A 23,011-nucleotide genomic window follows, 5' to 3' on the forward strand; every position below is an offset into this window, starting at 1 on the left:
TTGAAAAATAAAAAAAAAGACAATCAACAAAAATTACTAGAACTTGGAAAGACTTTAGAAATGTGACCAGTTGTTATTTCTCTCAAAAATGTTTAATTCGAGGAGAAGTATAGAAAAGCACACACATTTTTCATGGGGGCACCTCTCCCACAAACTGAACATAACCACTTAACCATCTTCCAAATTAAACAACAGAACATGGCCAGCCTCCCAGGATTCCCTATTTGCTCACCTGGATGTATGGGACTCAGTCATTACCTTCTGGTTACCTGCTCAAAGGTAAATACTATCCTGAGTTCCAGCAACTGTGGATTAGTTGTGCTTGATTTTCAAATTTACATAAAAAGAATGAAGTAGGGCCTCCCCGGTGGGTGGCGCAGCAGTTGAGCGCTGGGTTGCGAGGCTGCCTGCAGCCTCTGTAGCACTGGTTCAATCCCTGGCTGCTCCCCGGCCACTGGAGAGGGGTCCCACGTAGCACACAGACCTCTCCTGCCGCCCGCTGCTCCCCTCAGCAGTGTACTTTGGTCCTTCTGCCTGCTCTGCTCCCCGCTCTGGCTCTGGTGAATTCTCTCACCCTCCCGCACTTCTGACTGTGCCCAGTGCTTGTATAAATAAAATAAATAAATCTTTAAAAAAAAAATGAAGTAGCATCTACTTGGGATCTGGATTCATTGCTTTAACATGCTTGAGAGATGTACATGATGTACATGCCTTGTTTTTTTTTTTTTTTAAGAAATAGCATTAATACCCCTCAGTTAATTAGAGAATATAAAACAAGAACTAGGTGGTGTTGTAACAAAAGATCAGTTAGGCAATCAATAAGAACCTTTGAAAATTAAAATACAAAAACAAATAGTATTAGAAAAGTATTGCCAAAAGACCAGAACAAATGAAAAATACAAGGGTAAAATAAAAAAAAAATTAGAGAACCAGTCTGAGATTTGGTGTCCAAATAAAAGGAATTGCAAAAATGAATCTCTCTCTCTCTCTCTCTCTCTCGCCCACCTTCTCCTATCACACACACACACACACAGTAACAAAAATGAACAAGTTTTCACTAGAAAGTTCTACCAAATGTCCAGCACAATGGATAAAAGTTAATCAACCCAAAGCTCACATCATCATGAATTTCAGAACACTTTGGATAAAAGGATTTCTAAAGAGATAAAAGAAAGATCACCTTCAAAGACCCAGTAGTCAGAAAGGCTCAGGACTTCCCAATAGCCACATTGGAAGTGAGGGGACAATGGAACACTGCCCTCAAAATCTAAGGTAAAAATCATTCCAAGTGGCATGTGAGAATCCAGATATTTTTAGACATACAAGGATGATAAGAAAGTAAGGATAGACACTAAAATGAGGGAAGATGCCAAAGAAAGACGGACATGGGATTAGGATGAAGGGGTCTTCACCCAGAAGAAAAGTGAAGGGCCCCGCCGAATCTATGCTATACTAGGCAGTCAGTCTCAGAGAAAAGGGCTGTTATACTCAGCATTGTTTTCATCAAAAAGATGAATTGGGCAGAATACCTGATGGGGCTAAGAAGACTGGAGGAATTCTGACAAGAGACAGGGAGCCTGGAGTTGAATTCATAAGAAGCACATAGAAAACAAAGTAAGCAGACAAACAAAAAAGATAAAAACAAGTACAGGGAAAAGATAAGTTGTGCAGGAAAGGAAAGATATCCTGTCTGCCATATGAATCAGCTACAAATTGTTCTAATAATGTAAATATTAAAAATGATCTTAAAATGACAATATAATTATAATGGAGGAGGGAGGAAAGGGTGGGAAGAATTCACCGATGTGGCAGTCCTTGCTTTATGGGTGTCCGTGATTGCTAAAGAGCTGATACCTTATCTCCAATGTTAGGAACTTAGGAACTCACGCAGAAAGATAAGTCTTCCCCCAAAAGCCTATTTCCCAAGATGTCCAGAGTAGGCTTTTTCTAAGACATGTCAACTTGGTATGTAGAATAAGATCAACCAGAGCTCTGTGGCCCTCAGGAGACATTAGTACCATAACCTTAGAGACTGCCGATTACTTAGATTTGGGGACATCACCAGAAATAATCTTTTTATTGGTGAAACCTATATTAAGGTGGATCAACCATCAAGGTAAAGATTTTGTCTTACAAAGTCATCCCCTCCCCGTCATGTGAGAACCCTTCCTCTCTCTTTGACACACCCCACCTCTAGCCTTAGCATGGGATATAAACCCCTAGTTGGCCCCATCTACTTGAGAATTCATAGCCATGTAGATTGCAGGAACTTCACATCCTAAAGAATATGAGGTTTTAGAGTCATGTCAATTCTTCTGGCATTTGCTACAAAATTTGGTCTTTTTGGCTTCCCTATCAATCTGTTTAATGTTAATTTGCTTGCTCATCCAACCAAGAAGAACCAAGAGGGGTAAGAAATGCTTGTGCCCCAAGAATGCCTCAATCTCAAAAAACAAACAAAACAAAACAAAACAAAAACCAAGAAGACTATATGCATGTTATTTAAAGACAGAAAGGTAAACAATAGGGTTATTTTGCACAAATGGAGAGTGAGTAGAGTCTTGTAGACAACTTAGCTGGTTTTTTAAACATGCACACATAAACTTTTTTGATTCCAAAGTAATTCAAAATATATGTGTTAATAGTGGTTATCACTGGATAGCATGATTGAGAGATTAAACTTTTTTGCATTTTTAAATTTTTGCAATAAATATTAAATTTACAATGAATAAAGTTCACAATAAACACATAATAAAAAAGGAACTTTTCAATGGGATTTTAAAATCCTCCATCCTCCCAGCCACACTGCCTTTGCTCTTCTCTGCTGGGCTGGAAGACAACATCTGGATTAGAAGCAGGGCAGAAAATCATTCTTACTTTCTTTCCCTTCTGAATGCTATAGACAAATTACAGAGCTCTAATTTCATGGCTGTCAGCCTCTGCTCCTCCCTCCTCATATTCTTTAGGATTTGAAGTCTCTGCAATTTCAAGTTTCTTCAAGCAAATATTCTAGTTTTCGAGTGATGACTACAAGATTTAAGGGATGTTTTCCCCCCGAGTATTGTTATTCTTGAGAGACTACTGTAGGGCTTGGTGGAGGAGGGTATGGCTGTCCAAGCTGCACAAAAACTTGCAACCAATCGAACACTGTCCTTCATCACTGGAGGTCTGGGAGTTCAAGGGGCTACAGGGGGCCAGAGTTGGGGAAGGTTAGGTTGCCATTTGGATGAGGGAACAGCATGTGCTAGCCACAGAGGTACAGGGGTGGACTGAAGTCCAGCTTTTGGGCAAAATCACCATATTTAAGGGTTCCAGCATTTTATACACAGTGTTGAGGCACCAGAAATCCTAACTGAGATTGTGAGCTGGGGCTGAGGGCACTGCAGGCCAACAGAGCCGAGGACTAGATGCGGGAATGCCACGCAGGAGCCTCATGATCACAACAGTCAAGTGGGAGCAGGCCTGGCAAGTGGCATGAAGGAGATCTGGCAGGATGCCCAGGAAGCTCAAGTTCAAGATATGAACACCACTTCTCAGCTCACAGTGAGGGCCAGGGACTGTAACTGGGTTACGCAGGTCAGATGCCTTGACTGGGGACCTGGAGGGGAACTGTGCAGAAGAGGGTGTGGGGCAGCCATCTGAGGAGCTGGGGGAGAACAAGCGGGAGTCAAGGGCAGAGCTGATGGAGGACTCAGGTCCTCGCTGGGGTCTCCACTTGTCCTCTAAGAGCAGGATAAAGAGCCTGGGAGCCTAGGAGTGGCTGTCCTTTGCTCCAGAAAAAGCAGAGCCCATAGTTTGAAAGTAGTTCAAGTACTTTTTTCTTTTGGGCTCTGTGATGCTTGTTCTAAGTAGCAAGGTGGGCAGCTTGAGCTTTTCCTCTGCCCCTTTACCTCCTCTTGCCAGAGGGGATGCAAAGCTCAGAGGAAGCAGACCACAGGGCTTGTAGAATTGGTGGGAAAAACCATCCTGCTCCCAATGAGGCTGAGGAGGGGGCTGGTGCTAAGAAAAATTAAGAAGCACCCTCAATAAAGACTCCCAAGTTCCTACTGGAGAAAGAGGTAGGGGGTGAGAGATGACAAGTGTCCAGTTTTAGCCCAGAGAGGGAGGGCTGTGTCCTAGAGTGAAGCTGGGCTTTGCCCACCTTTGTCATGGGGGCCATGACAGGAGCCTGCCTCACAGATGGCTTCTTGCCCACCCTGGCCACCTCATCAAAGTGGCCATGATGGCACAGGGTGGTGGTGAGTCAGGAGGCTGCCTTCCCCTGGAAGGAAGGGGGAGGCTGAGTTAAACCACAGGAGCAGCCGCTGGGCTGAGATGTCTCTCCAGTTGAGAATGGGTGAGTGTGGGTAAGACCACCTAAGCCCAGGTGTCCACAGCCAGGATGGCAGCAGGGGCCTCGTCACCCCAGCAGATGGAGGTGCAGTCCCAGGGAAGAAGGGGTCACTCCGGAGACCTATCGACAGATGCGTGCACACAGTCATGTGGAGGAATTGGCCCCTCACACCCTCAAGCCACCAGGGAAGAGACACAGTTTTCTTTCCCGAAGAGACAGCCTTTCCAAAGGGCTGATTTGAATTCAAAAACTAGACTGTTGACTTGAGACTGGAGATAAAGGACCTGAAGTGAAAAGCTGCGACTTGCTGGGAGTTCTCAGAGCCTGTCCATCCCTCCCGCTGAAACTTCTGATTTGGTTGTAGGCCCACCCCCCTGTGCCCCCCTCCCCACTTCCTGCAGCTGGTTTGTCTGTGAAACTGCCCTCAGCTGCTGCCGCTTACAAGGCAGTTGGAAACTGAGTGTTAATAAAAGACACTCAAGGAACATTTCACTCCTTTTTGCTTTAAGTTAAACTTCTTATGAGCCTGGGAGTTCATTGAACTTCATGCACAGAAGTCAAACTCTAAAATACTGACTTGAGTATCCTACCACGTCTGAAAAGGGCCTCCTGTGGGGGGCTTTACCAGGCCTCACACAGGCCTGTTCACAAAGGCTTTGAAGGGGCCCTGGCTCCATCCTGCACTACCTCCGGTTATGCTGCTGCTAACAGTTCAGCCAGCGGTCTGCACCTCTCTGCCGCCATGAGGACGTGCTGCCAGAGACAGTGACTAACCCGGGACTCCCCCAAAGAGGAAGCCCATTGCTCCTGTGGACTTGGTTACAGAAGCTGTTTTTAGAGTCATGGCAGCAAAAGAGTAAAGGCTGTGACCTGAATGTCCAGAGATACTGCAAAGTGTCAACCCACATGTCCTGACTTTGACAACGCCTGGTGACAGCCTTGCAGTCCTACCATCTGTGCTGGGTCAACAGAACACCTTGGTGCCCAGCGAGGTGCCAGCCCTGGTCATCTGCGCCTGGTTCTTGGCAGGCCAGGGCACTACCGAGTGCTAACCAAGCTTATAGTTTACTTCCCAAATTCTGAGAGGAGAGCCTATCAGCCTTCTCTTCCTTCTAAGAGAAAGGAATAGTCACGTGTTCTGATATTTCCATAAAGGAGAGGAGAAAATGGGGAGGGGCCAGCCTTGCATGTAGCCTCAAGCCTCACAAACATGGAGTAACTGGTAAGGCCAAGAAGAGCTCACCTGACTTGCAGAATAAAAACTCTGGCAGGTGCAACTGGGGAGCTGCGTAAACTGGGCATGAGAACAAGTCGTAATCTGTTTCTTAGTCATCCTGTCCAAAGAACCCCATAAAAACAACCAAGCCACAAGAATGCACTGAGGGTGACAGGGGCCTTGTCACCTCCGCAGATGAGCCAGGAGATGAGGAAAAAAGTTCTAAATTGTATCATAGATGGCAGAGAAGAAATGAAGGGCATTTTCTGCTCTAAACTCAATCCAAGAGCCTTCTATTGTTACCTTTTGGGCTTTGAGGATGGAATTGGAAAAGAGAAAAGGAAAGAAAGGGCAGGAGAAAGAGGAAATATGGACTACCTGGAATAAGGTGGCACAAACTGGAATTATCGAGAATGGGAGATTAAACTACCGGAATGATAGCTGGAGCCTACTCCTCCCTACCCACCACAACTGTACTCATCCTGCTCCAATACAGAGGAATCTGAGCCTTCCTCTTCCCTCCGGCCAACTCCCCCAGGATGGATTGATTTGCTAAAATTAGCGGTCCTGCTATTCACCTATTTATGTCCATCAATAACTCAGCAATTGTGCATTTAACTTAAGAGGTATAGTGTCTTCCATTTTTTAAACTCTTTAAATTTAAAATGAAATGTATCTGCTCCTTGGCAGCCCAGCACACTGAATCTCTTTGTGAGTGAGGAGGAAAGCCTTTCCAGTATGATTCAGATCCACCTACTTGCTGCTGTGCGCGGTCAAAATACACGTTGGATGATGGAAGCAGGTCTCTGCTTGTCATCACAGAGAAAGGTTCTCTGCAAGTGCTCCAGGGCACTGCCTGGGAATTTTGCTTCCAGAGGAAAGGTAGCTAGCAGCAATATCGGCATGTCTCACAAAAAGAAAAATTTAGCTACCAGGGCAAGTGTTGAAGGTACACAGATGATGTCAAGAAATACCATTTATTTCACCCCAAAGCAGTGTGTTCACCGTTGTGTAAGCACAATTTGCTGTATAATGAACAGCCTCCTTCAAGGGACTGACTTGGGGAATGAGGGTCCTTTATTTTGCTGTGCAAATCTCCTGGCATTAAAAATGCCTTCCCTTCATTAGTATCCAGTAGTCTGCTCTGTACGCAGGTTACTAAGTCAGGGATCACCCAAAGATTGGATTGTCATTATCATTCAGTTGAATGACTGCATTAGGTAAGAAAGGGGTGTAGGATTTCCACAGTGAGGAGCAAGGTTTGCCACTGTAGCTAGGGAAGAACTGTAACAGTAACAATGTTAGCATTTCAAGGCATTTTACATATATTAGCTCACTTACTTTTTATAAACAATCCTGTAAGATAGACACTATTATTATCTCCATTTTCAGATAAAGACTCTGAGGCACTGAGAGGTTAACTGGCTTGTCCAAGGTCACACAGCATGGGTCTAGTCTAGTCAAGAGCCTTCATTATATAGACAAGTCAACCAAGGCTCAAAGCCCTGGGGCTGTTCTTTCCATCCTATCATGCTGCCCACACTTGGTGGCATGTAAGGGCCCCATGCTCCCTCCCCACTGTACAGTCAGAGGGAAGTTGTCAGCTCTGGCTGGCAGACAGCACCGACCAGTTATGCTACCACAGGGACTGAAACTGCCACTTTCCCAGAAGGTGACAAAGTTGAAGATGGTGCTCTTTTAAGGTCCTAACTGTGGTCACTCTGATGCAATTTCCAGTTAATTGTCTGACCACAGAGCAAATGTTTTCAGGAAATGGATATGCCTTCCATTAGGTCGTCTTACAGACAGGCAAACCCCCATTTCTTTGCTTCTCTAGCCATCATTTTTATTTGCTGAGTTCTCATTTTGAGTCTCCAAAGTGTGTCTACAAGGATAACTTTGAGGATTGACACACAAAGAGAGTCGCCTCCATTCTGCTTAGAACAGAGATTTACATACAATAAGAATCTATAATGCTCTTGAAGCAAAGAGGAGAGCCTGGCAGTGCCAGCCCTATTCCTGAGGAATATTTTATAAAGACATCTCTTCCTGAATGACAGGAGACTAGTACCGACTGAACCAGCACCTTCCATCCCCCCAGCAACTCCAGGGCTGTCCCCTGAAGAAAGCAAGTAGAGTTTTGGGGTCGATTTTTTATTTTCAGCTCTAAGACGCCTCACGTCTTGCTTCTATAGTAGAACTCTATTAACTGAAACATCTGATTACTGACAACACCTCATGCCATAACTTCAGAGAATTTGCAATTAGTGCTTTTCATCTGAGGGCCCAAAAGCTTTGTTATGGAAATTTCTTAACTACAGAACAATATGCCTTTAAATGCCGGGTAGGTGTTATAGATGACAAAAATTAAAAGCTCATTTTCACAAGAGAGTGAGTGAGCTGCCTAGTAACAGAGACCCTGTTGATGGCAAAATTGAGCAGGTCATTCCTCAGTTTCTGGAAGCCAGCGAGGGGAGGGAAAGAAGGTAGGGAATGTCTTATTAGGCTTTCCACTATGATTTTCTCCTCCTAAACCGTAAGGCTAGATTCTTTTCAGACTCTCTTTTCAGACTGAAAGGGAAGCTAAGCACCATTAACCACTATAGTTCTCAACCTGCCCTGGCCTACAATACACTGCTACTGTCGGTATCATGGACACGGCCTGGTAAGGTCAACTGCACCAGCCAGTCTGATTCTGCACGGTGTTTGGTGTCTGCTCAGGAGGCCCCTTGGTTTCTGAATGCTTACTTGTGACTCTGCTGGATAAATTCAGCTTCTCTGGGATTGGACCCCAATTCCACATCCTGGAGGATGCTGCAGCCCTGCCACTGCCCATGGAAGACCACACAGGACGCTAAACCAAGAATTAATTCCCAACTGTCTCCATCTTATATGACTGGCCAGCTGCCATCTGCAGATGACCATTGGTTCCTAAAATAGAAGTCGCATTCCATTCAATTCATCTATTTAAAGTGTACAACTCAATGGCTTCTAGTATGTCCAGAGAGTTGTGCAATCAGCACTGAGATCAATTTTAGAACATTTTCATCACTTTTCCTCAACCCCCACCCCCCAATACTCATTAGTAGCCACTCTTCTCCCAGCCCTAGGCAACCACTATTCTACTTTTCTTTCCCAACTAGCTTTGTTTTCATCTTTGATTCACCTCATTGGACTATTGGATCCAGTTTGGTTCTTCGGACATCCAGAGCTCTCTATTAAGTGGACCTCCTGTTCCAGCTTCTCAGTCTTGCATCTCCCCTGTACTTTCCCTACTCTCAGTCTCCCTACCAGATCCTAGACACCCATCCTCAAGGCAAAGTAAAGGGTTAACTCGGTGTACTAGGGTTGCCCAAACCTTGTATATCCCAAAGAAAGAACAGGCTCTTGCCAGGTTCCTGGAGATAACTAGGAAGGCGTTGGAATATCCTGCCTGATAAAAGTGTCTTTGCATGTCTGAGACCTTGGACCTTGCTATGTTAGTTTAACCACCGAGGGCAGGGGGTAGGTGGAAGCTAGAGACTGAGTAACAAAGTTATTTAGTCCATACCTATGTGACTGACCCCCAAAGTCAAAACCACAGATGCCAAGGTGCAAGTAAGGTTCCTCGGCCAGCAACACTTCACACAAAGTACATATCATGTACACATCATTGCTGGAAGAAGTAAGCTCTACCTGTGCATTGCACCGGGTGAGCAAAACTAGAACTCACACCTGGTTCCTCCTGGACTCCTTCCTATACATATTTTCCTTTGCTGATGTTGCTCTATATCCTTTCACTATAATAAATGGTAACTAGGGCCTCCCTGGTGGTGCAAGGAGTTAAGCACCACACTATGAAGCAATCCGCAGCCTCTGCAGCACAAGTGCGATCCCCGGCCGGCCAGGGAGCAACCCACATGGCGCGGCAGACCTCTCCTGCCTCACCCGCTGCTCCCCTCAGCAGTGTACTTCAGTCAATCTACCTGCTCTGTTCCCCACTCTGTCTCTGGTGAATCCTCTCACCTCCCCCACCCCTGCATCTCTGGCCTGTACCCCAGCTCTTCTATGTATAAATAAATCTTTAAAAAAATAAAAATAAATGGTAACCATGAGCACAAATGCTTTTCTGAGTTTTTTGAGTCCTTCCAGGGTATTATCAAACTTGAGGATGGTGAGGGGCCCCTAAACACATCATTTTTCCTTCTACACCTCTAACTGTGTTGTCTCCCATAAGCCCTGCCAGTGTAAATCCCTTTCAGCTTGCAAGATTCAGCAAATCACACCTTTTCCATGAAAACAGCACAGTGGGTGAGAGCGTACACTTTAGACCAATGGAACCTAGCCCCAGTTCCATCTCTTAGTAGGCATGTGACCTCAGGAAAAGTGCTTGCCCTCCTGCCTCAGTATCCATGCCAGTAAAATGGAGGAACCAATAGTAGGGCCAGGATGAGGTATACATGGACTTGTATTCTGTAAGGCACAAGAACATAGCCTGCATATAGAAAATTCCTGTGTTAGTTATGTTTTTTTAAATCATTTTTTAAAACAGTATTTACTTCTTCCCACCCCTTCAGATTGAGTCCCCATAGAATTTTCTTCCCCAAGGCACCCATGCGCCATCACCTCAGTCCTCTGTGCTCCTCCCTCCCTCCCTCTCATCCCTCTATGAGCTTTCCCATCTGCTCCACTCACAAAGTCCCATCCCTGCTGTGAATACCTATTACTTGTGCTGAAGAGCAGTTATGCAAACTTGGCCCAGTGTCTTAACCAGCCCATGAGCTCCTTGAGGAAGATCGTGTAATTCACCAAAACTGCTCTCTCCAATTCACCCCTGGAAGGTCTTACCTTAAGGCTGAGAACACAATTGGTTCGTAAAATATATTTTCTGATGCACAGGTAAGATATAGCTGTTACAAAGTCTCAGAAAGTCTGACTCTTCCCTTAAAGCTTTACTCTTGTGTAAGTCAGCCATATTCCACAGGGAGGAAAACATAATCTTCTCCTTTTCTATACATTTGTGCACAGAACTTGAGATTCCAGCAACTTCTGGGACAGCCCTTTCAAAGAAAAGTCTAACATGCTCTAAAGGCACCTATACTGTATAATTTCTATCAAAATATATGTTGGATTATGGATTGCTAATTGTGCACTATCAGCTTGAATTAGTTATTAATAAGTAATATCACTATTTGCAAGGCCACCTAACAGAGAGTAGGCAGCATTGCTGGCACCTCACCAAACATGCCCAACTCAGCTTTCGGCCCATGGCCTGAAAGCAGTGCAGGTTCCCTCTCTGATGACACTGTAGATCCTGCCTCTGTGGCAAAAGTGGTGGGGGTTTGCAGCTGTAAAGAACGGGAAAGATCAGCGCTTCCTGGGCTCTGAGCCACAGACTTCTGAAGGACGCTGAGCTAAGTTGGGTTTCCATGAATTCATGGTGTACCCAACCTAGGTGCCTTTATCACTACTTTTCACATACATGTACATAATGTTATCATTAAGAAAATTTAAATTGATATCAAAATACAACTGAATTCACAGTCTTTATGGTCAAAAAATCATCCTGGAAAATTTGTTGAATTTACATTCCTGGGTCCTTGAAACAGTCATCCATTACTTTGTGTGTTTTTGGTCAGCTCACCATTCCCATTCATCTTGGAAGTTATTCCAGACCTTTATTACTTTTCTGTAGCCCCCTACCCAAGGTCCAATTCTCATGCTTAGCAGGGAATCACCTAATTCGAAAGGAAGATGTGGATCCTAAGCAGGAGCTCTCTCTTCCTGCTCTTCAAGATTAAACTATGATTCCTTCATTCCCAGTCAGCCTCCTCCCTCCCTTTTATGTCTGCAGACCTTTCCTCTCTTCTTGCTCTGTGCCCTTGGCTGTATATACTGAGTTAAAATAGGACTCCTTATGTTCTCATTTGGACAGAGGCTCCCTAGACAACAGATGCTAACTTTAAAGAGATCATGCAAAAAATTCAAGGAGATAGCCAAAAAAAACAGCCGATCAATGAATGTGAGCAAGTAGGGTTTGGGAGCGGAATAGGTCAGGAGAGTTTCCCTGGAGCGAGTGGGAATTCTACCACCTAAACCTAAGCCTGAATCCTATTCCCAAGGGCAGGGGTCTAACCATATAACCCTAAGTCTCAATCCCAGTCCGTTAAGTGAGCTTAAGCCTACAGCCACACCCTTGCCCCTGCCCCTACCGCAGACCACAGCTGAGGGAGAGGAGATTTTAATTTCAATTAAATTCAAGTCATTATTAGTCCATGAGAATAGACAAGTTCAATAATGGACTGAGGCCAGTTAGTGACTTACAGCAACCCTAGCACTTTCATTACCCTGGAGTGATAAAGAAACACCAGCACAGCAGTGTCTACCCAGAGGTTATGGGGGAAGCCACAGTGTCGAACAAGTTAAACGCACACAAGGAAACCAAAGTATCAGCATTTGTAAGTGGGCCCAGGAGCTCTTGTTGTTCAGTGTGTGAGACGGCCATGCTCGGTCGCCCTCTTTCCAAAACACATGTCACTTGATCCTGCAGCCTCCTCCACAGTGCCTGTCCTTCTCCCTCTCCCAGTCTCCCCCAAATATCTCAGAAGTGTCCTCTGCACACACTTTCCCCACTTTTCAGGTTCCATGCATCCTCCACCAAGGCCACCTAGTTTCAGACCAACAAACACAATGGTTTCACAAAGGTTATGATGAGCTAATCCCTTAAGCCAAACAGCACATCTGCCTTCTGTTACTAAATCTCCTGATACCATTGCCCTGGCTGTCTTCACACTTCCTCTGTTTCCTCCATCCCAGAAATATTGGGGTTGTTCTTCTCCTTCTCTAATGTATTTTGGACAATCCTACTCTTTTTCTAATTGTTTACTAGTCCTGACCTCTCCTTAGAATCTCAGATGTCACCCATTAATTTATTCACTCATTCATTCATCAGACATTTTCTGCATATCTACTGAATGCCAGTGATTCAACAGGCACTGGGGCCATAATTGTGATGTCTGAAGCCACAGCTTGGTTTCATAAAACATATAGACTAGTGAGGGATAAAGAACAATGAAGAAAGGCTCTCCAACTGGGAAAGCCATGCAGAAATATCCAGCAGTGGTTCTTAACGTGAGCCCTGCAGATCATTAGGAGGTCAGCTTCAAGGCATCCAGAAACCTCCAGCAATTATATGCAAAGCTCTGATTACACATTAGAATTCACATGATCTGTGGTATTCATTTGATTGTTGAAGAGGTCCTTGACTCAAAAACCTTTAAAATCCACTAGTTTAATGATGGGTTGTTGGTTATGACATTGGAGATGAGGTCACTTAGGAGAAAATCAGGGCTTAAGATAGATTTGGGAGGCTTCTGTGAGAGCTGGTTCAGTCTTCTAAAAGTCTGTAACTGGAGCATCTCAGTAGCAGAGGGCTGTGACCGGGGTGGGGGGTTGGGGGGGTTGCTCTTGGCTTCATCAAGCTTCAGGAAGTGCAGCCATGTTTCTCTGTGGCTTAGAGTAACACCTTCCCTGATCCCTCAGTCCCATATTGGTGCCACATATCACAGGTGTCCACAACTTCCAGTGTGAGCTGCCCTGGGAATACCAGATATCTCCAGGGAGCAAAGACCAATTCTGGGGGTCTAGATCATTAAATCTAGTCTGTTGCTTGGTCCTCATAGTTTTAAAGAAGAGGATTTATTGCTAGACAATTTCATGAAATGATCTGAATTTGTGTCTTCTCTTAAAAGTCTGAAGATCTGATGATGTTGATCCTGTGCCCACATTCCTGTTTCAGCATCATCATGGCGGGGAGGGGGCAGGTGTTGGTAGCAGAAGTCTCCTTGGGTGGGATGTGTGTTCTTTAGTCCCCACCTCCACCCTTACACTTGGCCCCTGGCCTCTTTAATGGCATCTGTCTACTTGCTACACCTGAAACTGTGGTGTAGACAAAGAAGAGCAGAGGATAAAAAAAAAAAAAAAAAAAAAAACCCTTGAGAAATAGCTGTTTACCAGGTGGGAGCAAAAGATACCAAGGAAGAGCGCAGGAAGGAAGTAAAACACAAAGGACAGAAAGTCCCTGCATACAAAATTTCCTTTATTATGTTGCCCATTGGGAAGGCCCAGTGCCTAAAGACTCATCTAATCTAATGTCATTTGGATCATGAAAAAGTTCTTCTCATCCCATCTTTTACCAGAAGGAAATCATGACTATTAATAATTGGGATCACAGGGGGTAGAATAAACTGCCATGCCTAACATTAAAAAAAATGTACTGTATCTGCTTATTAACATCACAAGGGCGATTAAAAATTCCTTCCAACAATTAAATATCTCCATCAACTATTAACGAATTAACTATTTTATAAGTTATGATACATTAAAAAGTGATCATTGGTATTTGATTCTATTTTGTACATCACAGATGCATGTAATATTAATGACTCATGATCATGATTCCATTTTCTTGGCTCTCTTTAAAGTGCATATTAATCATTTGTTAATGTTATGGCAGCTCCTAAATTACAAGCTAAATTTTCACTTGGTGCCTTGCATATGCAGGGCTAACCGTGTTTCCTGGGCACCCCAAAGCACTGCGCTGTGCCCACTGCTTCCCTTCTGCTGTGAACACCACTGTCAGTCACACCCTCATAAGCTATCGGTCACAGCTGGAGGTCGGTTTCCCTGTGTGGCAGGATGGAAGCATTGTTTGGCCAAAAGTACGAAGCTCACTGTCAATCCATCATTTCAACTTCATCCTTTGAGGATCTGAAAGCCAACATGTCTTCAATCACTCTGCAATACTTTTTTAATCATGGCAAAAAAACACATAACATAAATTTTATGCTCTTAACCACTTTTACACTCATAGTTCAGTGGTGTTGAGTACATTTACATTACTGTGCAACCAATTTCCAATTTCATCTTGCAAAACTGAAACTGTATACCAGTCAAACAACAATTCCCAGCTCCTGCCTCCTTCTCAACCCTTGGAACCACCATTCCACTACTGGTCTTCAAATATGGCTATTTTAGGTACCTCAAATGTGTAAAGTCATGTAGTATTTGTCTTTTAGTGACTGGCTTATTTCAGTTAATATAATACACTCGTGGTTCATTCATGCTATAGCATGTGTCAAAACTCCCTTGCTTTTTTAAGGCTGAATAATATTCCATTGCATGCATTTACCATATTTTGTTTATCCATTTATTCGTTGATACTATTTGGTTTACCTTCATCTTTTGATGGTTGTGAATACTATGTACATCTCTTCGAGATCTCACTTTCAACTTTTGGGCTAAATACTCAGAGGTGGAATTACACAGTAGTTTTATTTTTAATTTTTAGAGGAATTGTCATATGGATTTCTGCTGTAGCTGTAACATTTTTGTATTCTTCCTAACAATGCTTGAGGATTCCAGTTTCTTCACATCCTTCTAAAACTTTTTATTTTCCTATTTTTTGCCAGTAGCCATTCAAATGGGTATAAGGTGGTATCACCCCCATTTAATTTTCAATATACCTGAAGGTTAGACTTTGGTTCACAAATAAGCCCTGAAGAAGCCAAGGGCGTGGGCCTCCACATTGCACAGAAGACACCGTAGGTCTAGACTGGCAAGGGAACTGAGCCATGAGATATTTCCAGCTGAGGATATTGTTGGTCCAAACGATTACCTTCCTTGTTGCACAGATTTGCCCATGAGTGACTCTACTAAAATGAAATTCTTCAGCTTTCAATTGAGCAGGGGAAAAGAGAGGACATGGCAGGAGGAGGTACATGCTCAAATCTTACTCGTGTCTCAAAATTGTTTAAACAGAGAAAAGACTTTTCCTGGTTACCCATAAAAAGTCTTTACACTTAGGGCCTCCCCTGGTGGCGCAGTGGTTGAGTGCTGGGCTGCGAGGCTGCCCGTAGCCTCTGCAGCACCGGTTCAATCCCCGGCCGCCGGCGAGGGTCCCACAAAAAAAAAAAAAAAAAGTCTTTACACTTAGTCCACAATTCCTCCTTGCTCTCCCTCAACCAACACTGCCCTAAAACCAGGTCAAGGTTTCTCCTACCTCTTCTCCTTTACAACAGAACCATGAGGATTTTGAATCAGTCTGGCCCTCAAGTAGAATTCACAGAAAGTAATGAACTCTAAGTAGTATCTTGATGGGAAATCAAAGCATTAGTGATGGGCTGAACAATCTAACCCCTCTCACCCCAAATATCCACATTCTACTCTATGGAATCTGTGACTGTTACCTTGTGAGGGAAAAAGACTTTGCAGATGAGATTAACTTAAGGATCTTGAAATGAGATTTTCTTGGTTTATTCATATGGACCCCAAATGTAACCACAAGGGCCCTGATAGATGAAAAGCAAGAAAGTCAGGGAAGAAAGTCTTGTGATGAAGGAATCAGGGTGAAGGGAGATGGGAATTAGCCAGGAACCAAAGAGTGAGCGAAAACAGCCTCTAGAAGCTGGAGAAGGCAAAATGGATCTCCCAGACAGGACCCAGCCCCAAGAACCCCTTGCATTTAGCTCTGTAAGGTTCACTTCAGACTTCTGACCTTTAGAACTGTGAGAGAATAAATCTGTATGACTTTAAGCCATGAAGTTTGTGGTTATTTATTACCGCAGCCACAGGAAATAAATAAGACATCAATATCCAACCACTTCCTTGAACATCCTTTATAGTTAAGCTTCCCAACTGTTCTGCAGGAGGCACTGAGCTTCCTGTCTACAGGGAAAGCAGGGCAGCCCCTGGGCCAAGAGGCATACAGCCCTTCCCAAAGGCCCCCAGCACCCAGATGTCACACAAGTGTTGTCTTTTCTGCATCTCTGGGTCATGAAAAAGGGTAGGAAGCACTATGATATCAAGAGGTTGCAAGAACGACAGAGCCCCAGGAATTTCACCTTTCAAACGTCACACTTCCAGAGCTCCTGAATGCAGCTCACCAGATATGAAGAATGAAACAGTGTGAGCATTACCATCCATTTTAACCCTTTCTGTATTGCTGTTTGAAAAGCTGTACTTGAAACTTTAGCACCTGTACTTGAACTCTGCACTGAAGGCATAAACTGTGTTATCCTTTAGCAGGAGAACTATGCTGGGAAGACACCCCAAATCCCTACAGCAGCTATTCATACAACACAGATCCAACCCAGGGCAGGTTCCTCTAGTCCTCCCCTGCACCCCTCTGTCCCCTGGAATCTGGAGGTTCAATGACCACTGACCTGATGGGCAGAGAAGGGTCTCCAGCATCCCACCAGTCCTTCGGGGGGCTGATGTACATGCACCACAGTTCCCAGCTGTACCCGTGGGCAGAGTTCTCGTACCGCTGCACCTCAAAGGTGTCCTGTTTGATGTTGTCGATGGAGGGCAGGATCACTCGCTTCCGGTTCTCCTGGATGCGGGACAGAACTGGCTCGGCCCTGAAACACAGAGAAGTAGAGATCAAATCTCTGTTCTGAGACACACCCACACCTCAACTGGCACAGACCCTGATACCACAGACAATGCACAGAAGCAGCCAGCCAGAGGATGGGCTTTGGGGTAGTGGGAACTCAGAGGAAACTGAGGCTCCCTGAAGCCAGAGCTCTGCCCCAGTTGCATTCTGCAGGCAGCTTCAATCACACTTGTGCTATTAGAACTGAGAAATGCAGCTCATGCCTGCTCTGTGGGGAATCATCATGCCAGGCCTGCTCCAGCAAGGAGAGGCCTGGAGGAAAAATGCAGAACGTGAGGGCCTCTCCCCCTGAGGTGCCAAGTCTCTCTTTTATACTGACAGTGTAAGCCACAGCCAGGCCCTTCTGGCTCCATATGATTTGCATTGCACTACAGTTTTCTGCAGTGTTTTAAGTTTCCCCTCAGGCACTGGCTGAGGCCTTTGGTTTTTCCTGCCTAAGCTGAATTCTTTCCCAAAATAGGCCACTTCTGCCCTTGATGGCCTGCTTTTAATAAGCATTTCTCTAGCTTCTTTGTGTGTGTGACTATTTCAGTTGTTTTAATTGATTATTTAATTGATTTCTTAAAAGAGTCTAATTGAATTGGTTAGCAAAGGCAGGCAAGAACTAATTAAATGCAAAGGCAGGCAGAGTCCTGCCTCCCAGCTAGTCCCCACCCACTCCACTGGCTCAGGGTTCAAGGTGAAGCTCTGGCTGCTTAGGAGAAAGCAGATGGTCAGACACCCCCCACAGTGCATCTCCAGGCAGATGTAGGAAGGGAGGCTTTCCCATATTCAGGAAGGAAAAAGATGGCTCTCATAAGCCAGGGCATTAATCTCCCTGCTTAGAACAGAGCGCAGGCTTTGGAAAAGAATCAAGTGAAAATCCCATTCCTCTGCATTATTTGGAAGAATAATGAGAACACTCGGCCTACAGCCCATCTCTTTTCATTTGCAGCTATTGAATTACCTGTTGGCTCATCTCATCTTTCTATTTAAAACGAGCAATAAAATATACCCTGGGCCATTTACTGCCTCCAATACTTTTGCACACACCATATAGGCTGAAGCCAAATGGGACTGACTTCACACAGCTTCTAGGCAGGCTTCAGAGGGGGCGTTCCAAGTCTTCACTTCTACTGCTCTCCTCCCGGAAAGCCCTTAGCCACAGGTAGGAAGTCTAGCCACCTAGCGGGGCTTATCAGATCCAGTGTTCCTCTCTCAGGAAGCCTTCCTGAATTTCTCCCAGTGGGAAGGTCTCTCCACTCTCATCTCTTAGATCATCTTTTCTGTCACTCTGATTACACACTGTCCTTGTGAATCTTTGAACACACACTATGTTATGCACACATGTGAAGCACCATTCTAAATATTTTACATACACTGACTAAAGTAAATCTCACAACAATCCTATGAGATAGATACTATGGTTGCCACTTGACAAATAAAAAAACTGAGGCCCAGGGATTTTAAGTCAGTTGCCCTAGTACATACAGCAGCTGGAGGAAGAGCCTGGCTTCTAACCTACAGAGAGGGGATTCAGACCCAAACCCTGAGCTCCTAAATTGGCCCACACTTCCCAAATCAGTGCACAGAGAAACATGCAGAAGCTTTGCAGAGAGGCGCATTCAGTTGGGTCTGTGTCTGTGTGTGCAGGTTACTGAGCATCAGATCAGAGGACCTTGTTCAAACGATGTCTCTGAAGCCAAGGATGCTACTTTCCTTGGCTACAAGAATGTACAATTGATCACAGATACTTGCCCCTCCTTGGGGACATCCCTCCTATTATCAAGTATCCTGCAGTATTTCCCTGCAGAGGGGGGCAGTGCCTCCCTCAACCCCAATTATTGTTCAGCTTGGACATATGACCTGCTTTGGTCAATGTGATGTGAGCAGAAGTGACAATGTCACATCTGAGCAGAAACATTAATAGCCACCACAACGGTCAGCTGTTTGTTCTTTACCTGAGCCACAAAAACAGTATGTCCTACACAGGCATGCTCCCTGGCCTCGACCACAGAGGACATCCAGAACAGAGCCAGCCACAGATACTGTAGTTGGCCTGCCACACGGACAGAGGGAAATCTTTGTTGTCATGGGTCACTGAGGTTGGAGATTATCACTGCAGGACAAGCTATTGGGAGCTGAGATGCATTGTCTACCCAGCAGGGAGGAACCATCAGGGACCTGTGTTCTCCGTAGAAGTGTGGGAAATGAGCCTGAAGGACTTAGACTAGATCACAGAGATCAGTTACTATAAGCCATTGGAGGGTGCACACCAAATCTTGCCAGATTCTGAGCCCAGGTGATCAATTGTCCCATTTTGCCCAGAACTGCTCCAGTTTGTCACTGAAACATTCTGCACTTCAGAAAATTCCCCTCACTGGGCAAATGTGAATAGTCTGTCACCAACCACAGCCTAGAACAGTGTGCAGGACAAGGTAGGCATCCAGCAAACCCATGGCCTTCATTTAGGTGGAAGGTAATAAAGGGCTAAACTGGGAGCGTGGAGGTCAAGACAAGGTAAAGGCAGATGTGAGACATAACTAGAAGGTGAAACTGGTAAGAGTAGAAGTTAAAGGGGCGAGTGACATAATGGAGAGGGGAGAGTCCAGGGAAAGAGACAGGGGTGATGCTACCTGTTTTGATGCGGGAAGGTAAGAGGTAACAATAATGTAGAGGAAAAGGCAAATTATGTCAAGAGAACATCTGGGTGCATCCGGCAGCCGGAATCTGGATCAGTGGTTCTCAAACCTGAGCATCAGACTCACCTAGTAGGCCAGTTAAAATAGACTGCTGGGCACCCCTGCCCGGGGCTTCTGATTTCCTAGGTCTGGGTGGAGCTCAAGTATCTCCGCATCTAACAAGTTCCCAGATGTTGCTGATGTTGCCAGTCTGGGGACCACACTTTAAGGCTGATTATAAGAGAAAAACTGCAGCTTAGGGGAAGTCAGGGCTGAAATCCTATAGAGCTGTGTGTCCTCAGGGGCCAATGGCAGCAAAAGAAAAACAAAACAAGAGAGAAAAGGTGTTCGTGCACTTGAAAGGGTCAAGGTTAACAGTGACCCCCACCTCCAACCCACCTCCTGGCTTCCAAATCTTTCTGAGGTCATGGGCATAATCATTCTCTTTATCTAGTCATTAAAAGAATCCTAACGTTTGTTGCAAATGAAGAACAGGGATTTTAATGTTTAATTAGTGATGGGATTTTGGCTCTTCTGATCTGAGTAGCAGGAACAGTATTTATTCAAGACGGTATCACTGAGTATAATTAAACATTATTTGTGAAATTAAAATCTGCTTCTTACTGATGAGGTGACCCCAGCATAGGTTTCTTAACCTCTGACTTGATTTATCACTGGTTAGTTAGCGATAATCATATCACCATGCTTTCAAATTGTAAAGCCTTAATCCAATTTTAACATGCTCATTGAATGATATGAGCATTTTTGATGCTTCATTCTGCTCGCATCCAAAATCTACTCCCAGTATGCTACCACTTTCTTTTATTGTTGTTTTTACCTGGATAAACAGCAGGGGCCCTATCAGTAGAGATAAACCCTTCCCTTCCTCCAAATGATGTCAAAGATAATCCCCTATGTTCTGGGAAGCTTTGTGTGAGGAGGCAGAATTATAAATTGTCTCTTTTATCATAATAACCATCACCCATCTTCCCCAGCAAAGAGAACAAGCAAGGTGGGGGGAAAAAGAACAATAGAAATATAACTGTCTTATCCACTTTAGCAAGGAATACTTGGAGTTCTGTCCAACTAATACATAATTTTCACCGGGAATTTCAATGATGAGGGTGATGACAGATTGAGGAGACAGCAGGCAAATGTTTCCTTACTTCCCAGTTTTATCTCAGACTCTGGTCTTGCCTTCTTCCCTATTCTTCCAGTGGTCCCAAAGAGAACAGTCAAACTGCCCCACCTTCTGGATTCCACCCCTCCTGACCACACCCCCACTCTGCAGTTCCCCCAGGCTTCACTTTGTGACCTACCAGCCAGCGGTGAATTCCACATGGGCATCAAAGAAGCCAGTGACCTGGCCGGTGGCCACCTTCCAGCCCTCGATGCGAGCTCGGATCAGGCCTTCTCTCTTCTGATTACGCACCACCTTCACCAGCCCAGGGTAGCGCTTGTGGACATATTCCTCCAAGGGGGCCTTCAGCTCCTCTGCAAATGACAAAATGCAGGAGGTCCATGAACACGTGATTTCAATTGGGTGTCACACCCGCAGTAACACTGACAGATCTTCAGGGAGTGCAGAGAAGTCAGCAAAGTTTGCACGTTAGTAATTTTTTGAAGTTTTTTTTTTTAAAGTTTTCTTTTATTTATTTATGCATTCAAGAGCTGGGATGTAGGCCAGAGATGTGGAGAGGTGAGAGAATTCACCAGAGACAAAGTGGGGAGCAGTACAGGCGGATTGATGAAATATACTGTTGAGGGGAACAGCAGGCTAGACAGGAGAGGTCTGCTGTACCATGTAGGTCAGCTCCCTGGCCAGGGATCAAATCTGTGCTGTAGTGGCTGTCGATAGCTTCATAGTGATGAGACTTGACCCCCTGCACCACCAGGGAGGTTCTGCATGTTAATAATTTTTTTAAAGATTTATTTCTGCTTTCAAGAACTGGGGTACAGGCCAGAGGTGTGGGGGTAAGAGGATTCACCAGAGACAGATTGGGGAGCAGAATAGGCAGACTGAAATACACTGCTGAGGGGAGCAGCGGGTGAGGCAGGAGAGGTCTGCTGCACCACATGGGTAGCTCCCTGGCCGGGGATCGAACTCTTGCTGCCATGGCTGCGGATAGCTTCATAGGTTGCATCTTAACCCCTTGCACCACCAGGGAGGCCCCACATTAGTAATTTTAATAGAAAAGTCAACTCAGTGTGACTGAGTCACACTGTGTGTCAGTCAGACACCCCAACCTGACACTCCAAGCCAGGCAGTCATGTTTTTCCAGGGTAGCAGGGATGCAGCTAGATGAAACTGAGGCCTGGATTTTGGTCTGACCACTACAGGCTGGCAGATATCTTTGAGATTTATTTTCTCTATGGTCCTTTCTGTTCCCTTGGCCAGTATTTCTGTTTTCTCACTGCTCCCTGGGGTCCTGTTTACCTATTTCTCTATGGACTTTTCCATCTGTGCATACACTGGTTCTTACAGTATGTGTCCTGGGTGATCCAGACACATAGTCATGCAGATTTGTTAGCCTGGGCTCTGGTCGAAGAATGCAGAAATATCTTTGCCCAGGAGCAGAAATGCTAATGTGGTGGCAGAAGAAATGCTACTAGGGACTGCTCACTCTCCCTTTTGCAACAAGTAAGAGGTATAAAGAGCTTTATTTATATGATTTAATTTAATCCTTATAGCAACCCTATGAGGTTTCTAGATTAATTCCATTAATTACATAGATTAATTCCATTTTGGAAATTAAGAACAGTCTTAGGGAGGCTAACCTGTCCCAAGGTCTCACACCTAGTAACTGGAGAGATGAAACGCAGGTCAAATGTGTCCAACTCCACAGACATAAAGATTGTTTCCATAACAGTAGAGCCACCAGAAGCAGGAGGATAGGGAGGTCTACCAGAGAGGTGTTCTTAGATGTGCACACCCCAGGGATATGCCTTATGGGGTCCAGGAGCATTCTGGATGATTCAGATACAAGGGATCTACAGACAATACTCTAAGAGACATTCAATCTGGAGAAATGCAAGAAGGCTATACAAACACTGTGCAAAGCCCTCATTTCCTAGTTATAGATGGCAACTTTTGGCAAATCTCAGTTATCTATTTTCAGGATATTCAAAGGCTGACCTCTCCAGGCTCTTGGCTGCTGTCCCTGGGGATGTTACAGGATGATCTGACTCAGCCATGGCCCTGCCTGGTAACCAATATCAGCTCCTGGCCATGCCAGTCACCATGTCTAAGTGTCAAGTGGCTTCCTCATTTGTTCAGTGGATATGGCAGACTTCAGGGCAGAGAAGGGGGTGGTCATTTACAATTATGGCAAAAGATAATTCACTACCACTGCCCTTCTTACATCTCA

The 23,011-nt window shown here is 44.9% G+C and overlaps 1 protein-coding gene across 1 annotated transcript in view; it reads right to left on the reverse strand.

Annotated features, from left to right (window-relative positions):
- GALNT17 (polypeptide N-acetylgalactosaminyltransferase 17) overlaps positions 1-23,011 on the reverse strand; it is a gene marked incomplete at both ends in the record, with an annotated part of 370,966 nt that overhangs the window by 160,575 nt on the left and 187,380 nt on the right. The window contains 2 exons of the mRNA XM_084249348.1: positions 16,751-16,948; positions 20,963-21,137. Coding sequence (XP_084105474.1) covers positions 16,751-16,948; positions 20,963-21,137 — 373 coding nt within the window. The remainder of the gene's footprint in view (positions 1-16,750; positions 16,949-20,962; positions 21,138-23,011) is intronic.

The sequence above is a fragment of the Talpa europaea genome, assembly GCF_964194135.1.
Source record: "Talpa europaea genome assembly, chromosome: 12".
In the NCBI taxonomy this organism is placed as follows: Eukaryota; Metazoa; Chordata; class Mammalia; order Eulipotyphla; family Talpidae; genus Talpa; species Talpa europaea.